We start from the raw sequence: 21,384 nt of genomic DNA, 5'->3' as shown, positions 1-21,384 counted from the left end.
CTATCACAAGGGGGGGGGGGGGTTGATATATTTGGCATACATAAACAAAAACCAAGAAATGACTTCAGAACACCACTATCCATTCACTAGAGATCAGCGGTGACATCACTGAGAATACAGCCTATCCATTCACTAGAGATCAGCGGTGACATCACTGAGAATACAGCCTATCCATCACTAGAGATCAGCGGTGACATAACTGAGAATACATCCTATACATCACTAAAGATCAGCGGTGACATCACTGAGAATACATCCTATCCATCACTAGAGATCAGCAGTGACATCACTGAGAATACAGCCTATCAATCACTAGAGATCAGCGGTGACATCACTGAGAATACATCCTATACATCACTAAAGATCAGCGGTGACATCACTGAGAATACATCCTATCCATCACTAGAGATCAGCAGTGACATCACTGAGAATACAGCCTATCAATCACTAGAGATCAGCGGTGACATCACTGAGAATACAGCCTATCCATACACTAGAGATCAGCGGTGACATCACTGAGAATACAGCCTATCCATATATTAGAGATCAGCGGTGACATCACTGAGAATACAGCCTATCCATCACTAGAGATCAGCAGTGACATAACTGAGAATACAGCCTATCCATCACTAGAGATCAGCGGTGACATCACTGAGAATACAGCCTATCCATTCACTAGAGATCAGCGGTGAGATCACTGAGAATACAGCCTATCCATCACTAGAGATCAGCGGTGACATCACTGAGAATACAGCTTATCCATCACTAGAGATCAGCGGTGACATCAATGAGAATACAGCCTATCCATCACTAGAGATCAGCGGTGACATAACTGAGAATACATCCTATCTATCACTAGAGATCAGTGGTGACATCACTGAGAATACAGCCTATCCATCACTAGAGATCAGCAGTGACATCACTGAGAATACAGCCTATCCATCACTAGAGATCAGCGGTGACATCACTGAGAATACAGCCTATCCATCACTAGAGATCAGCGGTGACATCACTGAGAATACAGCCTATCCATCACTAGAGATCAGCGGTGACATCACTGAGAATACAGTCTATCCATTCACTAGAGATCAGCAGTGACATCACTGAGAATACAGCCTATCCATCACTAGAGATCAGCGGTGACATCACTGAGAATACAGCCTAACCATCACTAGAGATCAGCGGTGACATCACTGAGAATACAACCTATCCATCACTAGAGATCAGCAGCGACATCACTGAGAATACAGCCTATCCATCACTAGAGATCAGCGGTGACATAACTGAGAATACAGCCTATCCATCACTAGAGATCAGTGGTGACATAACTGAGAATACAGCCTATCCATCACTAGAGATCAGCGGTGACATCACTGAGAATACAGTCTATCCATTCACTAGAGATCAGCGGTGACATCACTGAGAATACAGCCTATCCATCACTAGAGATCAGCGGTGACATCACTGAGAATACAGCCTATCCATCACTAGAGATCAGCGGTGACATCACTGAGAATACAACCTATCCATCACTAGAGATCAGCAGTGACATCACTGAGAATACAGCCTATACATTCACTAGAGATCAGCAGTGACATCACTGAGAATACAGCCTATCCATCACTAGAGATCAGCGGTGACATCACTGAGAATACAGTCTATCCATTCACTAGAGATCAGTGGTGACATCACTGAGAATACATCCTATCCATCACTAGAGATCAGCGATGACATCACTGAGAATACAGCCTATCCATCACTAGAGATCAGTGGTGACATCACTGAGAATACAGCCTATCCATCACTAGAGATCAGCGGTGACATAACTGAGAATACAGCCTATCCATCACTAGAGATCAGCGGTGACATCACTGAGAATACAACCTATCCATCACTAGAGATCAGCAGTGACATCACTGAGAATACAGCCTATACATTCACTAGAGATCAGCAGTGACATCACTGAGAATACAGCCTATCCATCACTAGAGATCAGCGGTGACATCACTGAGAATACAGTCTATCCATTCACTAGAGATCAGTGGTGACATCACTGAGAATACATCCTATCCATCACTAGAGATCAGCGATGACATCACTGAGAATACAGCCTATCCATCACTAGAGATCAGTGGTGACATCACTGAGAATACAGCCTATCCATCACTAGAGAATAGCGGTGACATCACTGAGAATACAGCCTATCCATCACTAGAGATCAGTGGTGACATCATCACCTCTTCTCCTCTGTGACTTTTCTGCTCTAAAGCCGCATATGTGACAAAAATGTGCGATTTTATGTAATTATTAAATTATTTTTACCACTTTTTTCCCCTAAATGTACCAACCCATTTTTTGTATGTTTTTTTTCTCATTTCAATTCCGTGTATGCAGAAGACAACTTCAGACTATTCTTTGAATTAACATTTTTTTAAACGTGTGGAATTTTTATTTTATTTTTTTGTTTTCTTAACAGGATTAGTAGTGGAAGTTGTCTAATAGATGGAATCCATTACTAAGCCAGGGCTTAGCGTTAGCCACAAAAACAGCTAGTGCTAACTCCCAATTATTACCCTGGTACCCAACACCACAGGGGTGATGGGAAGAGCCGGTACCAACAGTCCCGGAGCGTCAAAAATGGCGCTCCTGGGCCTATGCGGTAACAGGCTGGCATTATTTAGGTTGGGGAGGGGCAGTAACAATGGTCCTCACTCACCCTGGTAACGTCAGGCTGTTGCTGCTTGGTTGGTATTTGGCTGAGAATGAAAATACGGGGAACCACACACATTTTATGCATAAATAATTAAATAATAATAAAAAAACGCATAGGGTTCCCCCTATTTTCAGTATCAGCCAGATACCAACCAAGCAGCAACAGCCTGACCTTACCAGGGTGGGCGAGAACCATTGTTACTGCCCCTCCCCAGCCTATATAACTCCAGCCTGTTACCGCCTAGGCCCAGGAGCGCCATTTTTTGACGCTCCGGGCCTGTTGGTACCGACTCTTCCCGGCACCTCTGTGGCAGTGGGTACCGTGGTAATAATTGAGGGTTAGTGCTAGCTAATTTTGTGCCTAACGCTTTTAAGTTGTGAGGCGCGGGCTGGTGGGAAATGTGTGGGTGGGTGACAGGGAAGCTTGTCATCCACTCGCACATCTCCCACCCGCCTGTGCCGCATGACCACAACTCCCAGCATGCCCTTACAGCAAGGAGTGCACGGGCGGCGGGTGGTATGTGGGGGGCAACGTGGTGGCATACTGCGGGCGGTGGGTGTGTGCGCGGGCGGCGGGTGAGAGATGCGGGTGGGCGGTGGGGAGCGGAGCTGGCCGGGAACCATGAATATGAAACTACGGCATTGTCGTTTCATATTCCCCGCCGGAGCTGTGATTAGCAGAGGGGTCTCGGCAAATCACAGCTTCAGGAGGGAAATATGGAACTTCAGTGCCTTAGTATTGTGAAGCTGTGTGTGGCCTGAGACTTTTTACGCCGCTTGCGACTTTTTGTGCAGTTGGGAAATCCCTGCCTACAGCTAAGTAAAAAACAAATCTTGTGTAAAGCAGAAATTGCGCAAAAGTCACACAGAAGTCGCACGGCAACTTTTTTGCGACAAATATACACCAAAAATCCAGTGTAAATCCCTTGATAAATTCCCCCCATTGAGATATATATATACAGTGGTCCATCAAGTTACAATATTAATTGGTTCCAGGACGACCATTGTATGTTGAGACCATTGTATGGTGAGACCAGAACTCTGTGGAAACCTGGTAATTGGTTCTAAAGGCACCAAAATGTCATCCAAAATTAGGAAAAAGTGAGAATTAAAGAAAAATAAGTAGATAACTAATATAGATAAAGCAAATCCTTACATATAAAAGTAATAAAGATCTGCTGGGAGCTGTAATCACTGTCTATATAGAGGACAGGAGCTTCTTCAGGGTCCTGTACAGTAAACAGTGTCCTAAAAAAGTAACATGGAGTCGCCCTCACCTGGTGTCCAAAGGAGCAGCTAACCCTGGTACAGGTGAAGAGTACAGAACATGTAATACCTCCCTGTACTGTAGGGGGCGCTACCAGACACCAGTCAGTACATACACTTCAGTAATACAGGTAAAGAGTACAGAACATGTAATACTCCCTGTACTGTAGGGGGCACTACCAGACACCAGTCAGTGCATACACTTCAGTAATACAGGTAAAGTGTACAGAACATGTAATACCTCCCTGTACTGTAGGGGGTGCTACCAGACACCAGTCAGTGCATGCACTTCAGTAATACAGGTAAAGAGTACAGAACATGTAATACCTCCCTGTATTGTAGGAGGTGCTACCAGACACCAGTCAGTGCATACACTTCAGTAATACAGGTAAAGAGTACAGAACATGTAATACCTCCCTGTACTGTAGGGGGCGCTACCAGACACCAGTCAGTACATACACTTCAGTAATACAGGTAAAGAGTACTTAACATGTAATACCTCCCTGTACTGTAGGGGGCGCTACCAGACACCAGTCAGTGCATACACTTCAGTAATATAGGTAAGAGTAGTACAGAACATGTAATACCTCCCTGTACTGTAGGGGGCGCTACCAGACACCAGTCAGAGCATACATTTCAGTAATACAGGTAAAGAGCAGTACAGAACATGTAATACCTCCCTATACTGTAGGGGGCGCTACCAGACAGCCAGTTAGTACATACACTTCAGTAATACAGGTAAAGAGTACTTAACATGTAATACCTCCCTGTACTGCAGGGGGCGCTACCAGACACCAGTCAGTGCATACACTTCAGTAATACAGGTAAAGAGTACAGAACATGTAATACCTCCCTGTACTGTAGGGGGCGCTACCAGACAGCCAGTTAGTACATACACTTCAGTAATACAGGTAAAGAGTACTTAACATGTAATACCTCCCTGTACTGTACGGGGCGCTACCAGACACCAGTCAGTGCATACACTTCAGTAATACAGGTAAGAGTAGTACAGAACATGTAATACCTCCCTGTACTGTAGGGGGCGCTACCAGACACCAGTCAGAGGATACACTTCAGTAATACAGGTAAAGAGCAGTACAGAACATGTAATACCTCCCTGTACTGTAGGGGGCGCTACCAGACACCAGTCACTGCATACACTTCAGTAAGGGCTCGTTCACACTGCGGAATCTCAGCTCGCTGAAATCAGCGAGCGGAGATTCCGCCTGGTCGAATACTTCAGCACTAGGGCCGCGGGGCACTGAGCCGTCACCAATGACGGCTATGGTCCGCTCGCGGATTCCGCACAAAGAATAAACATGTTCTTTCTTTGCGCGGAACACTTTCAGCGGCGGAAATGTCCGCTGCTGAAATTCCGCAGTGTGAACGGGTCTCGCGGAGACCCGTTCACACTAATGTTAAAGTTCACACTGCGTAATTGCGCCCGGAAATTCCGCGGCAATTCCGTAGTTTGAACGTACTCTAATACAGGTAAAGAGTACAGAACATGTAATACCTCCCTGTACTGTAGGGGGCGCTACCAGACACCAGTCAGTGCATACGCTTCAGTAATACAGGTAAAGAGTACAGAACATGTAATACCTCCCTGTACTGTAGGAGGCGCTACCAGACACCAGTCAGTGCATACACTTCAGTAATACAGGGATTTTACCAGTGAATGCCCATTCTAATTGCTTGGTTCTTCCAGCCATTGACTGTCTGTACATTGTATGTTTAGTCTGGTTTGAACTTACAATGGTCCAGAATAGACCATTGCATGTTGAAATTATTGTATGTTGAAGCCATTGTAAGTTGAGGGATCACTGTATATATATATATATATATATAGATTTTTATGTATTCTGGGAAATAATATTCCTGGCACTTTAAGGGTGTGTTCACACTAAGCAAATCAAGAGGAATTCACGCAGAAAAATTTATGTGCGGAAAAAGGAATTTTCTTTTCACGCTGAATTTGCACAAAATTTGCGTGGAATTGCGCACAGAAATGGGGGAGAAAGAAGTGAAGGGTTTTTCAGCCATTTCCGCGCAAATTCCGCACAAAAACGATGTCGGGCGGAATATTTTTTTTACCATTGACTTCTATTGATATCTGCGAGCGGATTCCACTTGAAGAATGACCATGTTCTTTCTTCAAGCGGAAAGGAATTCAGCGTCGGAATTCCGCTAGCAGAATTTCTGCAGTGTGAACAGGACAGCGGAAAAAACATTAAAGTCAATGGGCAGAGGAGATGAGCATTAATGTGGAGCAGAGGATTCAAGAGGAACTACTCTGTGTGAACGCACCCTAAGTCATACAGAAAAGTGTTCATCGGCTTTTTGGCGTCTTCGGGATTGACACAATGAAGTTCTATTATGGTATAATGAAAGTTACTTCCCAATAGACCCTGTGCATCCATTTCTCACCATTTTACAGAGCTCGGCCTGCTGGGTAATTTAAGGGTCTGAAATCCAGAGGGTTTGTTACAATGTATGAAAACAGGCAATTTTGCTCTCCGTGATAGCTCTTAGTTACACTGATACATTGTAACAACCCTTCACCGTCACTATAATTGATACTTGTAACGATCCTCGTAACTTCGCAACAATCAATTGGAGAAGAATAAGGATTATAGAGGATTTCAGCCTCTGAATGTCAAACAAGACTTTTACCATTCGCCGGCAACATCGTATAAGATAAAGAATTAAAGGGATATTCCGGGAAAAAACATTTTTTATATATATCAACTGGCTCCAGAAAGTTAAACAGATTAGTAAATTACTTCTATTAAAAAAAACGTAATCCTTCCAATAATTATCAGCTGCTGAAGTTGAGTTGTTCTTTTCTGTCTGGCAACAGTGCTCTCTGCTGACATCTCTGCTTGTCTCAGGAACTGCACAGAGTAGAAGAGGTTTGCTATGGGAATTTGCTTCTACTCTGGGCTGTTCCCGAGACAGGTGTCATCAGAGAGCACTTAGACAGAAAAGAACAACTCAACTTCAGCATCTCATAAGTACTGAAAGGATTAAGATTTTTTAATAGAAGTCATTTACAAATCTGTTTAACTCTCTGGAGCCAGTTGATTATATATATATATATATATATATATATATATATATATATATATACATATAAAGTTTTTTCCTGGATAACCCCTACAAAGGGGGAAAGGGGGAAATGTTGCCATAATTGTGCCAAATTTTTGTGGACGCTCCGGATTTGGATGCATAAAAATTCTGCACATTTGCCACTCTGCGCCGTTACAAAGAATGATAAATTCCCCCCAAAGAAGTTACGTTCCGTCGTAATCCATCTTTTTCAGTATATGCAAATTAGTTGTTTGGGGCATGGGCGGAGCTACGGACCCTGCTCCGGGCACTGTGACGTCATTTTTGCCGGGAGCCGATCTCAGCAGAACGCTGCTTCCAGGTGTACCCAGGAAGCGGCGCATGCGCAGTACAGGCCGTACAAGCAGGGAGGGGAATTATGAATATGGAGGAGCCGGGCACAGCCCAGAAGATGATGACACAATGCCCGATGCAGGGTTCGTAGCTCCGCCCATGCCCCGAGCAACTAATTTGCATATACCAAAAAAGATTGATTACGGCGGAACGGAGCGACCATTCCGGATGCCGTGAGTATCATTTGGATCAGTATCACCAGCTCTACAAGCTTGTATGACAGGTTTATGTGGGCGATACTGATGACAGAGTTTGCGCATGCCAGTTTTAAGTACAAAAATACAAATATACAAAAATAAAATGGCGCAAAAGCAATAATAAATAAGGCCGTTGGCTGTCCCGGCATGCTGGGAGTTGTAGTTTTGCAACAGCTGCAGAGCTGCAGTTTGAAGACCACTGCACTAAGGAATAAGATTACAGGGAAGCCTGGATTTACCTTTCGGGGACAGTGTGCATCCTCTGAAGGAGGCAGACAGACCTTTGGTGAAATGAGCGACGGTTCCGGATGCTGTAAGTATCATTTTGATCAGTATCACCCACACTACAAGCCTGTATGACAGGTTAGTATGGGCGATACTGATGACAGAGTCCCTTTAAGAAATTGCGCATGCGAAATTGCGAAGATCAGTGCCATGAATCAAATTGCACATACTAAGCCATGCCACTTTTAAGTACAAAAATAAAAATATACAAAAATAAATTGGCGCAAAAGCAATACTAAATAAGGCACATGTCCTTTAAAGGTAAAAAAAATAATAAAATATGAAAATGCACCTCCAGCTGTTGCAAAACTAAAACTCCCAGCATGCGCTGTCTGGGAATGCTGGGAGTTGTAGTTTTGCAACAGCTGCAGAGCTGCAGTTTGAAGACCACTACACTAAGGAATAAGATTACAGGGAAGCCTGGATTTACCTTTCGGGGACAGTGTGCATCCTCTGAAGGAGGCAGACAGGCCTTTGGGGAAAGGAGCGATGATTCCGGATGCCGTAAGTATCATTTTGATCAGTATCACCCGCACTAAAAGCCTGTATGACAGGTTAGTATGGGCGATACTGATGACAGAGTCCCTTTAAGAAATTGCTCATGCAAAATTGAGAAGAAGATAAGTGCCATGAATCAAATTGCACATACTAAGCCATGCCACTTTTAAGTACAAAAATACAAATATTCAAAAATAAAATGGCGCAAATGCAATAATAAATAAGGCACATGGCCTTTAAAGCTAAAAAAAATATATATATATAATATATATAAACGCACCTTCAGCTGTTGCAAAACTACAACTCCCAGCCGTTGGATGTCCGGGCATGCTGGGAGTTGTAGTTTTGCAACAGCTGTAGAGCTGCAGTTTGAAGACCACTACACTAAGGAATAAGATTACAGGGAAGCCTGGATTTACCTTTCGGGGACAGTGTGCATCCTGTTTTTTTTTTTTTTTGGGGGGGGGGGGGTGTATCTTTAGTGCAGATAATTACGCAATGCGAAACCTGTTGCGCAGGTGTGTGTTACCCCCAAAATTTATACTGTTGTGAATGTCAATGCACAATTTGGTGCAAATATAAGGAAGCCACTGTAGAGTGCAAGAAACGGTGAAAAGGTTTGCACACATTCAAACGCCAGGCAGTTTCGGGAGTACATTTTCTCAAAAATAAAAAATGTTTTGCGCAAGTGGTAAATTCGGCCTACCAACCAGCGCATCTGCTAATCATGCCCCCTCATTTTTCCAGGCCATTTTTTCACGGTCAAAAATGCGTGGAAGTACGCCTGAAAATATGAGCGGGACATTGCGCACATTTACTTGATGCGCCAGCACTAGGACCGATCGGAAATGTGCCCTCTCCATAGATGGCTAAACTTTTTTGAGCGGAATCCGCAGAAACATTAAACAGGTTTGATGTTTCATCGGACGCCGGAATCGGAAAAATCGCTGAAATTCCGCTGTGTGCACGATGCAGCAGAGTCCCATTGAAATCAATGGGACTTTGCTTCAGAGCGAAATTCTGCTGGAAATATGCCACTTGGAAATTCCGCCGTGTAAACATAGCCTTAGGGAGCTGTTGGGGACAACACAGAAATAGCGCAAAATTAGATGATTATTTTGCACGCAAACCCCCCCCCCCCCCCCACAAAGCTCACAAACTTTTGCAGGTGCATGCCAATTGATAAATCCCTCTCATTGTGACAAATTATAAAGGGGTGTGCATGTGAAGTATACTTGCGCCATTTTTTATGATTTTTTTTTTGCAAAAAAAAGATAATTTTTCCAAAGAAGATAAACGCCATGAATCAAATTCCACATACTATGCCATGCCACTTTTAAGTACAAAACAAGCGATGTTTAATCGAACCGCAATAAAATGGCGCAAAAGCAATAAATAAAATTAAAAATGAAAAAACGCACCTCCAGCTGTTGCAGAACTACAACTCCCAGCATGTTGGACTATAAAGTAGTATAGTATAGGTAAATGTTTCCCAACCAGGGGTGCCTCCAGCTGTTGCAAAACTACAACTCCCAGCATGTTAGACTATAAAGTAGTATAGTATAGGTAAATGTTTCCCATCCAGGGGTGCCTACAGCTGTTGCAAAACTACAACTCCCAGCATGTTAGACTATAAAGTAGTATAGTATAGGTAAATGTTTCCCAACCAGGGATGCCTCCAGCTGTTGCAAAACTACAACTCCCAGCACATGGCCTTTAAAGCTAAAAAAAAAAAAAATATATGAAAATGCACCTCCAGCTGTTGCAAAACTACAACTCCCAGCATGCCCGGACAGCCGTTGGCTGTCCGGGCATGCTGGGAGTTGTAGTTTTGCAACAGCTGCAGGGCTGCAGTTTGAAGACCACTACACTAAGGAATAAGATTACAGGGAAGCCTGGATTTACCTTTCAGGGACAGTGCTCATCCTCTGGAGGAGGCAGACAGACCTTTGGTGACCTAAGGTGGCACCCTACCATTTATAGCACTTACCAGGCCTTCGCTGGGCATGATGTTGGTGAGATGAACGACTTCCAGGTGAGCCGACTGCGACACCAATGAGTCCGATGACAGAGAGATGATGTGATCACAGATTCCCGACAATGTTTTACACTAAAAAAAAATAAAAAAAAATAAAATTAAGAAAAGGAGCAATAAGACGACAAATGTTACATTTCATAGGAGAACACAACAGTTTGTTACATTGTATCATCAGCTTCCTACAGAATCCTATAGAACCAGACATAAAGGAGCCCGATATTCATTGCCGCAACTATCGTTATACATAGATCACATTGTTATTGATGTTCACCAACAATAAATAATGGTACAACCTGAGGTAAGAAAAAATGTAAGGTGCAGTGAGACACCCCCCTCCCCCCCCAAAAAAAAAAAAAAAAAAAAAGACAACCTCTTTGAAAGGACCACCCCCTTATCACCTTAAAGGGGTACTCCTGGAATTTATTTTTTTTAAATCAACTGCTGCCAGAAAGTTAAACCAATTTGAAAACCAATTAATAAATCTTAATCCTTCCAGTACAGTGGGGATCAAAAGTTTTGGCCCCCCAGGTAAAAAATTGTATTAATGTGCATAAAGAAGCCAAGGAAAGATGGAAAAATCTCCAAAAGGCATCAAATTACAGATTAGACATTCTTATAATATGTCAACAAAAGTTAGATTTTATTTCCATCATTTACGATTTCAAAATAACAGAAAACAAACAAATGGCTTCTGCAAAAGTTTGGGCACCCTGCAGAATTTATAGCATGCACTGCCCCCTTTGGCAAGTATCACAGCTTGTAAACGCTTTTTGTAGCAGCCAAGAGTTTTTCAATTCTTGTTTGAGGTATCTTTGCCCATTCTTCCTTACAAAAGTCTTCCAGTTCTTTGAGATTTCTGGGCTGCCTGTCACGCACTGCTCTTTTAAGGTCTATCCATAGATTTTCAATTATGTTGAGGTCAGGAGATTGTGAAGGCCTTGGCAAAACCTTCAGTTTACGCCTCTTGATGTAATCCCCCGTGGATTTCGAGGTGAGTTTAGGATCATTATCCATTTGTAGAAGCCATCCTCTCTTTACCTTCAGCTTTTTCACAGATGGCATCAAGTTAGCATCCAAAATTTGCTGAAATTTTATTGAATCAATTTTTCCTTCTACTCGTGAGATGTTCCCTGTGCCACTGGCTGCAATACAACCCCGAAGCATGATTGATCCACCCCCATGCTTAACAGTTGAGGTTCTTTTCATTAAATTCTGTTCCCCTTCTCCAAACGTACCTTTGCTCATTCCGGCCAAACAGTTAAATTTTAACCTCATCGGTCCACAGAACTTGTTTCCAAAATGCATCAGGCTTCAAAGTTCAAATGCTGATTTTTGTGGTGAGGACGTAGAAGAGGTTTTCTTCTGATGACTCTTCCATGAAGACCATATTTGTACAAGTATATCTTTATAGTGGAATAGTGTACCACAACTCCAGTGTCTGCCAGATCTTTCTGGAATGATTGTGCAGTCAAACGTGGGTTTTGAATTGTTTTTCTCACAATCCTGCGAGCTGTTCTGTCTGATATTTTTCTTGGTCTTCCAGATCTTGCTTTAACTTCCACTGTTCCTGATGACTGCCATTTCTTAATTACATTCCGAACAGAGGATATTGACATCTGAAAACATTTTGCTATCTTCTTATAGCCTTCTCCAGCTTTGTGAGCATCAACTATTTTCAGTTTCAGATTTCTAGACAACTGCTTAGAAGAACCCATGGTGCTGATTGTTGGGGCAAGGTCAGATGAGTCTGGGCATTTAAAACCTTTGAGATTGACATCACCTGGTCTTCCCAGATGATGATTGAGAACAATCCATGACACTGGCAGGTCTCAGCTTTGCAAAGGGGGCAGCGCATGCTATAAATTCTGCAGGGTGCCCAAACTTTTGCAGACGTCATTTTATTGTTTTCTGTTATTTTAAAAGTGTAAATGATGGAAATAAAATATAACATTTGTTGACATATTATAAGAATGTCGAATCTGTAATTTGATGCCTTTCAGGGATTTTTCCATCTTTCCTTGGCTTCTTTATGCACATTAATACAAATTTTTACCTGGGGTGCCCAAACTTTTGATCCCCACTGTACTTATCAGCTGCTGAATGTATCATGTATGTATGCTGTGTCATTGTAAAAAATGTTATGTTTAAAAAAAAATCCTATCATCATTAGGAGGTTTGTTCAATAAAATTTGAATTGTTCTCTTAATAATTAATAACATGAGAATTATGCTGACTGTTATTTACATCAATTATTTAGGTAAATGAGAAAAATATAATTTCCATAATAATTTGGAACAGGGTGTAGTAGTGGCCATGGTGGTAATAGCAGTTGGCACAGATGTGGTGACAGGAATGTCGGCAGTGGTAGAAGCAGTAGCCGTAGTGATGGTGGTGGTGGCAAAAGTGAGGGTGGTAGAGATATTGGTGGCTATGGTAGCAGTGATGGTGGTAGAAGTAATAGCAGCAGTGGTGGTAGCAGTGAGGGTGGCAGAGATATTAGCAGTAGGCACAGATCTGGTGACTAGTGATGGTGGCAGTGCTTGAAGCAGTAGTGGCAGTAGTGGTAGTGGTGGCAGCTGTGGGTGGCAGAGGTAGTAGTGGTTGTGGTGGTAATAGCCGTACATACAGATGTGGTGGCAGTGATGGTTGCAGTGGCAGCAGTGAGTGTGGCAGAGGTGGTAGTGCCTGTGGTGGCAGTGTTATTGGTATTAGCATTAGACACAGATGTGACAGTAATGGTGGCAGTAGTAGAAGCAGTAGCAGCAGTCATGTCAGGGGTGGCAGATGTAAGGGTGGTAGATCTAATAGTGGCAGTGATGGTGGTACTAGCAGTAGGCACAGAAGTGGTGATGGTAACCGTGGTAGAAGCAGAAGCGGCAGTAATGGCAGCAGTGAGGGTGGCAGAGATAGTAGTGGCTGTGGTGGTAATAGCCGTACATACAGATGTGGTGGCAGTGATGGTTGCAGTGGCAGCAGTGAGGGTGGCAGAGGTAGTAGTGGCTGTGGTGGTACTAGCCCTGGATACAGATGTGGTGGCAGTGATGGTTGCAGTGGCAGCAGTGAGGGTGGCAGAGGTAGTAGTGGTTGTGGTGGTAATAGCCCTGGATACAGATGTGGTGGCAGTGATGGTTGCAGTGGCAGCAGTGAGGGTGGCAGAGGTAGTAAGGCTGTGGTGGTACTAGCCCTGGATACAGATGTGGTGGCAGTGATGGTTGCAGTGGCAGCAGTGAGGGTGGCAGAGGTAGTAGTGGTTGTGGTGGTAATAGCCGTAGATACAGATGTGGTGACAGTGATGGTTGCAGTGGCAGCAGTGAGGGTGGCAGAGGTAGTAGTGGCTGTGGTGGTAATAGCCGTAGATACAGATGTGGTGGCAGTGATGGTTGCAGTGGCAGCAGTGAGGGTGGCAGAGGTAGTAGTGGTTGTGGTGGTAATAGCTGGACATACAGATGTGGTGGCAGTGATGGTTGCAGTGGCAGCAGTGAGGGTGGCAGAGGTAGTAGTGGCTGTGGTGGTAATAGATACAGATGTGGTGACAGTGATGGTTGCAGTGGCAGCAGTGAGGGTGGCAGAGGTAGTAGTGGCTGTGGTGGTAATAGATACAGATGTGGTGACAGTGATGGTTGCAGTGGCAGCAGTGAGGGTGGCAGAGGTAGTAGTGGTTGTGGTGGTAATAGCCGTAGATACAGATGTGGTGGCAGTGATGGTTGCAGTGGCAGCAGTGAGGGTGGCAGAGGTAGTAGTGGCTGTGGTGGTAATAGATACAGATGTGGTGACAGTGATGGTTGCAGTGGCAGCAGTGAGGGTGGCAGAGGTAGTTGTGGTTGTGGTGGTAATAGCCGTAGATACAGATGTGGTGGCAGTGATGGTTGCAGTGGCAGCAGTGAGGGTGGCAGAGGTAGTAGTGGCTGTGGTGGTAATAGCCGTGGATACAGATGTGGTGGCAGTGATGGTTGCAGTGGCAGCAGTGAGGGTGGCAGAGGTAGTAGTGGTTGTGGTGGTAATAGCCGTAGATACAGATGTGGTGACAGTGATGGTTGCAGTGGCAGCAGTGAGGGTGGCAGAGGTAGTAGTGGCTGTGGTGGTAATAGCCGTAGATACAGATGTGGTGGCAGTGATGGTTGCAGTGGCAGCAGTGAGGGTGGCAGAGGTAGTAGTGGTTGTGGTGGTAATAGCTGGACATACAGATGTGGTGGCAGTGATGGTTGCAGTGGCAGCAGTGAGGGTGGCAGAGGTAGTAGTGGCTGTGGTGGTAATAGATACAGATGTGGTGACCGTGATGGTTGCAGTGGCAGCAGTAAGGGTGGCAGAGGTAGTAGTGGCTGTGGTGGTAATAGATACAGATGTGGTGACCGTGATGGTTGCAGTGGCAGCAGTAAGGGTGGCAGAGGTAGTAGTGGCTGTGGTGGTAATAGATACAGATGTGGTGACAGTGATGGTTGCAGTGGCAGCAGTGAGGGTGGCAGAGGTAGTAGTGGTTGTGGTGGTAATAGCCGTAGATACAGATGTGGTGGCAGTGATGGTTGCAGTGGCAGCAGTGAGGGTGGCAGAGGTAGTAGTGGCTGTGGTGGTAATAGATACAGATGTGGTGACAGTGATGGTTGCAGTGGCAGCAGTGAGGGTGGCAGAGGTAGTTGTGGTTGTGGTGGTAATAGCCGTAGATACAGATGTGGTGGCAGTGATGGTTGCAGTGGCAGCAGTGAGGGTGGCAGAGGTGGTAGTGGCTGTGGTGGCAGTGTTGGTGGTATTAGCAGTAAGCACAGATGTGGTTGAAGCAGTAGCGGTGGTGATGACGGTTTCACACTCACAGTGTGTACGATATTTTCGCTTTATTATGTAATTGTGCAATTAAGACTACAGGAAGCTGATACGGCGGCCTCCATGTTGTCATTGAGTGGATTATGGCGCTGTAGGCGCCGCTGCTGTATTCACTCGTCTCATAGATGCCGTTTCAACTTTATTTTTTGAGCACAACAAAGAATTTTTAATGATGCGGATGAATATTCATGAGGCGGCGGCGGATTGAGGAGTCACTTTCAGAGCTCTTCAGTGATGGTCCTTGAGTAAACACTCGGGAAACGCATTTTGGAAAAAGAAATCTGAAGAAGTTAGAGACAAGCGGCGGAAGATTACTAGGAATAATACAAGGACTGCGGATACATGGGGGGGATGGGCATGGCACCCGATTCTACACCCCGCTATATGGCACCCAGGGAAACCACTGATCAGCACATGTCCCTACTTAAATACTCTGTGCCGCTGTCGTTCTAGCAACAGCATCTCCCCCCAGTGTTGAGCTAAACACATCAGAAGCAAATATTTAATTTCCATCCCGGTAGTTTGTTACAATGTATCAATGAAGAAAAAATGTATCAATATGAAGTTTAAGCTGTTTACCTAATATAGGATAGTCTAGACCAGTGTTTCTCAACGAGTGTGCCTCCAGCTGTTGCAAAACTTCAACTTCCAGCATGCCCGGACAGCCAATGGCTGTCCGGGCATGCTGGGAGTTGTAGTTTTGCAACAGCTGGATGCACCCTGGTTGGAAAACACTGCCATAGCACAGCATTGATCAGTATTTTCGGAACTCTGCTTCTCTAGCCTGCTGAGGCTGCCTGTATTTCCTGAGCGGAGGCAGGTAGGAACCCTCCGGACTTCGTCTCAGCTGATCAGGACCCCTTGATTTTACAGTGGGGGTTCCGATCAGCATTAACAATGAACCGGGAACCGTATTTTACCGCTTTTAGATGTCACAATCTACTTTGATTGCAGTTTCTAATGGGTTAATGCCAGATGTCAGCCTGTTCAGTGATGTCCAGGATTAGCTGGGAGTCCCGGCTGCTGATAGCAGCTGGGACTCACCAGGTATGAAGTGCAGTCAGATCCTGAGCGCATTTTATAGAGCTGGCGCAGGGCATACATGCACGCCATGTATACTCATGCACGCCATGTATACTCATGCACGCCATGTATACTCATGCACGCCATGTAAACCCCATGTATACACCAGATGTAGCATGCGCAACTTTGAGCGAATTTTTATCATGCGCAGCAGCTACACTGAATACCCTCAGCTCTGAGAAAGGTTTGCAATCACATGATGTCAACAAGAACGTTCCCGTTCACTGACAGTAAGCAGAGATCTAGAAAGTGTTAAGGCTTTGAAACACAACTGGCTTGCACCTGCAAAATTGCGCAGGAAGGGTATTTTGATTTGGCAAAAATTATTGTCTAATTTGACGCTATTTTATGTCATTTTCTTGTTTTGCGCTTGCAGGTGTGCTGGTTGGTGCACTGAATTTTTCACTTGCGCCGAAATTATTTTTGAAAAAACGCACTCCAGTGACCGGCTGGCACAGCAATGTGTGAGTGTTTTACAATTTTTTGCACTATCCAAAAGCTTCCTGTCACTTGCACAACTTTATTAGGTGACGAGCGCAACATGATAAAATCCCCCCCCCCCTAGATTTTTTGCGCAAGCGCATGATTTTTCACTTCACCACATGTCCCACACTGCTCCATATAAAATTGTGTAAAGGAGATGAAGCCCTTGGATAGTGTATACAACAGTGAAAAGCTCCCACACGTTCTTACGCCAAACGGTTTCTTGAGTACTTTTGCGCAAAAGTTCTTTTTGCGCAAATGATAAATTCAGAGCATCTGACATGATTTGACATACATGTATAGAAAGAAAAATGACAGTGCAGATAACAAAAATTTCCTAAAATTGGATAACTTCGGCGCCAGTAAATGCGCAACATAAAAACACGAAGTGTGTGCACGCCAGTTGGTAAATATCCCCCCAAAGACTATAAGAAAGTTGCAGAACTTTTCGTTATGTGGTGATGAAGCTTTAGTTTTAGACACCGGCCCTTTAACGAGGGGTCACTTGAGGTCGTCGAAAACAAAAAGGCAGAAGGTGATGCTGACCGCGCGCTGCGCCGTTTTAGTGTAGTGGGTCATGGTTGCCCTCCTGACCTCCTTATAACCAGCAATCTGTAATCACCGCTGCGCCATCCGCCAGCAGAGGGAAACAGCTTTTATTAAAGATATAAATAAGACGCTGCGGAGCTTTAGTGTCGGAGGAGCCGCCGCTCGCCCGCTGTGTCGCGGTTTTGGTCTCTCCGTGGGACAATAATACGAGGGGAGACTGTGGTCGTCGGGAAGAAGACGCTGCGGCTGATGTGACTTATCGAGCTTCGCTTTAGTGTAGTTAATGCAGAGACGGTAACAAAAAAGATAGCGAGGATGAGAAGCGAGAAAAAGTAACAAAATATCCCTCCCCCACCCCCCGCACTGAACGATCCTTTATGGGAACTACTGTACGAAAAGAAGATGCCGGGAAAAGGTGTCTGCAGAAGAAAAGTGGAGTTATACCCATTCTAGACAATACTCTGAGAGCTAAACACTGCAGCAGATCTCTTTCCAGATATATTTGTGTGTTACAATGTATAAGTCTGGAGTCATAGTAACACTGTGGAAAAAGACAAATGTCCATCCAGTTCAGAGGCTGTTTAGCTCACAGAGCATTGTCTGGACTGGATACAATTGTATCACTTCTCAGCTGAGAGCAGGACAAGCTATGTACAATGTATCAGTCTGGAGTCCAGGATGTTTAGCTCACAGAGCATTGTCTAGACTGGATACAATTGTATATACTTCTCAGCTGAGAGCAGGACGAGCTATATACAATGTATCAGTCTGGAGTCCAGGATGTTTAGCTCACAGAGCATTGTCTAGATTGGATATAATTGTATCACTTCTCAGCTGAGAGCAGGACTAGCTATGTACAATGTATCAGTCTGGAGTCCAGGATGTTTAGCTCACAGAGCATTGTCTGGACTGGATATTGTATATACTTCTCAGCTGAGAGCAGGACTAGCTATGTACAATGTATCAGTCTGGAGTCCAGGGTGTTTAGCTCACAGAGCATTGTCTAGACTGGATATAATTGTATCACTTCTCAGCTGAGAGCAGGACTAGCTATGTACAATGTATCAGTCTGGGGTCCGGGGTGTTTAGCTCACAGAGAATTGTCTAGACTGGATACAATTGTATCACTTCTCAGCTGAGAGCAGGACGAGCTATATACAATGTATCAGTCTGAGGTCCAGGATGTTTAGCTCACAGAGCATTGTCTAGACTGGATACAATTGTATCACTTCTCAGCTGAGAGCAGGACTAGCTATGTACAATGTATCAGTCTGGAGTACAGGATGTTTAGCTCACAGAGCATTGTCTAGACTGGATACAATTGTATCACTTCTCAGCTGAGAGCAGGACTAGCTATGTACAATGTATCAGTCTGGAGTCCAGGATGTTTAGCTCACAGAGCATTGTCTGGACTGGATATTGTATATACTTCTCAGCTGAGAGCAGGACTAGCTATGTACAATGTATCAGTCTGGAGTCCAGGGTGTTTAGCTCACAGAGCATTGTCTAGACTGGATATAATTGTATCACTTCTCAGCTGAGAGCAGGACTAGCTATGTACAATGTATCAGTCTGGGGTCCGGGGTGTTTAGCTCACAGAGAATTGTCTAGACTGGATACAATTGTATCACTTCTCAGCTGAGAGCAGGACGAGCTATATACAATGTATCAGTCTGAGGTCCAGGATGTTTAGCTCACAGAGCATTGTCTAGACTGGATACAATTGTATCACTTCTCAGCTGAGAGCAGGACTAGCTATGTACAATGTATCAGTCTGGAGTCCAGGATGTTTAGCTCACAGAGCATTGTCTAGACTGGATACAATTGTATATACTTCTCAGCTGAGAGCAGGACTAGCTATGTACAATGTATCAGTCTGGAGTCCAGGGTGTTTAGCTCACAGAGCACTGTCTAGACTGGATACGATTGTATATACTTCTCAGCTGAGAGCAGGACTAGCTATGTACAATGTATCAGTCTGGAGTCCAGGGTGTTTAGCTCACAGAGCATTGTCTAGACTGGATACAATTGTATATACTTCTGAGCTGAGAGCAGGACGAGCTATATACAATGTATCAGTCTGGAGTCCAGGATGTTTAGCTCACAGGGCACTGTCTAGACTGGATACAATTGTACATACTTCTCAGCTGAGAGCAGGACTAGCTATGTACAATGTATCAGTCTGGAGTCCAGGATGTTTAGCTCACAGAGCATTGTCTGGACTGGATATTGTATATACTTCTCAGCTGAGAGCAGGACGAGCTATGTACAATGTATCAGTCTGGAGCCCAGGATTTTAAGCTCACAGAGCATTGTCTAGACTGGATACAATTGTATCACTTCTCAGCTGAGAGCAGGACGAGCTATATACAATGTATCAGTCTGAGGTCCAGGATGTTTAGCTCACAGAGCATTGTCTAGACTGGATACAATTGTATCACTTCTCAGCTGAGAGCAGGACTAGCTATGTACAATGTATCAGTCTGGAGTCCAGGATGTTTAGCTCACAGAGCATTGTCTAGACTGGATACAATTGTCTCACTTCTCAGCTGAGAGCAGGACGAGCTATGTGCAATGTATCAGTCTGGAGTCCAGGATGTTTAGCTCACAGAGCATTGTCTAGACTGGATACAATTGTATATACTTCTCAGCTGAGAGCAGGACTAGCTATGTATAATATATCAGTCTGGAGTCCAGGATGTTTAGCTCACAGAGCATTGTCTAGACTGGATACAATTGTATCACTTCTACGCTGAGAGCAGGACTAGCTATGTACAATGTATCAGTCTGGAGTCCAGGATGTTTAACTCACAGAGCATTGTCTAGACTGGATACAATTGTCTCACTTCTCAGCTGAGAGCAGGACGAGCTATGTACAATGTATCAGTCTGGAGTCCAGGATGTTTAGCTCACAGAGCATTGTCTAGACTGGATACAATTGTATATACTTCTCAGCTGAGAGCAGGACTAGCTATGTATAATATATCAGTCTGGAGTCCAGGATGTTTAGCTCACAGAGCATTGTCTAGACTGGATACAATTGTATCACTTCTCAGCTGAGAGCAGGACTAGCTATGTACAATGTATCAGTCTGGAGTCCAGGATGTTTAGCTCACAGAGCATTGTCTAGACTGGATACAATTGTATATACTTCTCAGCTGAGAGCAGGACTAGCTATGTACAATGTATCAGTCTGGAGTCCAGGATGTTTAGCTCACAGAGCATTGTCTGGACTGGATATTGTATATACTTCTCAGCTGAGAGCAGGACTAGCTATGTACAATGTATCAGTCTGGAGTCCAGGGTGTTTAGCTCACAGAGCATTGTCTAGAATGGATACAATTGTATATACTTCTCAGCTGAGAGCAGGACTAGCTATGTACAATGTATCAGTCTGGAGTCCAGGATGTTTAGCTCACAGAGCATTGTCTAGACTGGATACAATTGTATATACTTCTCAGCTGAGAGCAGGACTAGCTATGTACAATGTATCAGTCTGGGGTCCAGGATGTTTAGCTCACAGAGCATTGTCTAGACTGGATACAATTGTATCACTTCTCAGCTGAGAGCAGGACTAGCTATGTACAATGTATCAGTCTGGAGTCCAGGATGTTTAGCTCACAGGGAACTGTCTAGACTGGATACAATTGTACATACTTCTCAGCTGAGAGCAGGACTAGCTATGTACAATGTATCAGTCTGGAGTCCAGGATGTTTAGCTCACAGAGCATTGTCTGGACTGGATATTGTATATACTTCTCAGCTGAGAGCAGGACTAGCTATGTACAATGTATCAGTCTGGAGTCCAGGGTGTTTAGCTCACAGAGCATTGTCTAGACTGGATACAATTGTATATACTTCTCAGCTGAGAGCAGGACTAGCTATGTACAATGTATCAGTCTGGAGTCCAGGATGTTTAGCTCATAGAGCATTGTCTAGACTGGATACAATTGTATCACTTCTCAGCTGAGAGCAAGACGAGCTATGTACAATGTA

The 21,384-nt window shown here is 44.3% G+C and overlaps 1 protein-coding gene across 2 annotated transcripts in view; it reads right to left on the bottom strand.

The window, feature by feature from the left end:
• The window catches only part of LOC130291147 (connector enhancer of kinase suppressor of ras 2-like), a 563,764-nt gene that overhangs the window by 184,392 nt on the left and 357,988 nt on the right, over nucleotides 1-21,384 (bottom strand). For both annotated transcript variants that reach the window (XM_056539606.1, XM_056539607.1), the window contains exon 6: nucleotides 10,411-10,530. In XM_056539606.1, coding sequence (XP_056395581.1) covers nucleotides 10,411-10,530 — 120 coding nt within the window. The remainder of the gene's footprint in view (nucleotides 1-10,410; nucleotides 10,531-21,384) is intronic.

The sequence above is a fragment of the Hyla sarda genome, chromosome 9, assembly GCF_029499605.1.
Source record: "Hyla sarda isolate aHylSar1 chromosome 9, aHylSar1.hap1, whole genome shotgun sequence".
Classification (NCBI taxonomy): domain Eukaryota; kingdom Metazoa; phylum Chordata; class Amphibia; order Anura; family Hylidae; genus Hyla; species Hyla sarda.
Note: the sequence above shows the minus strand (reverse complement) of the source record. Positions and strands in the feature narration are given on the sequence as shown.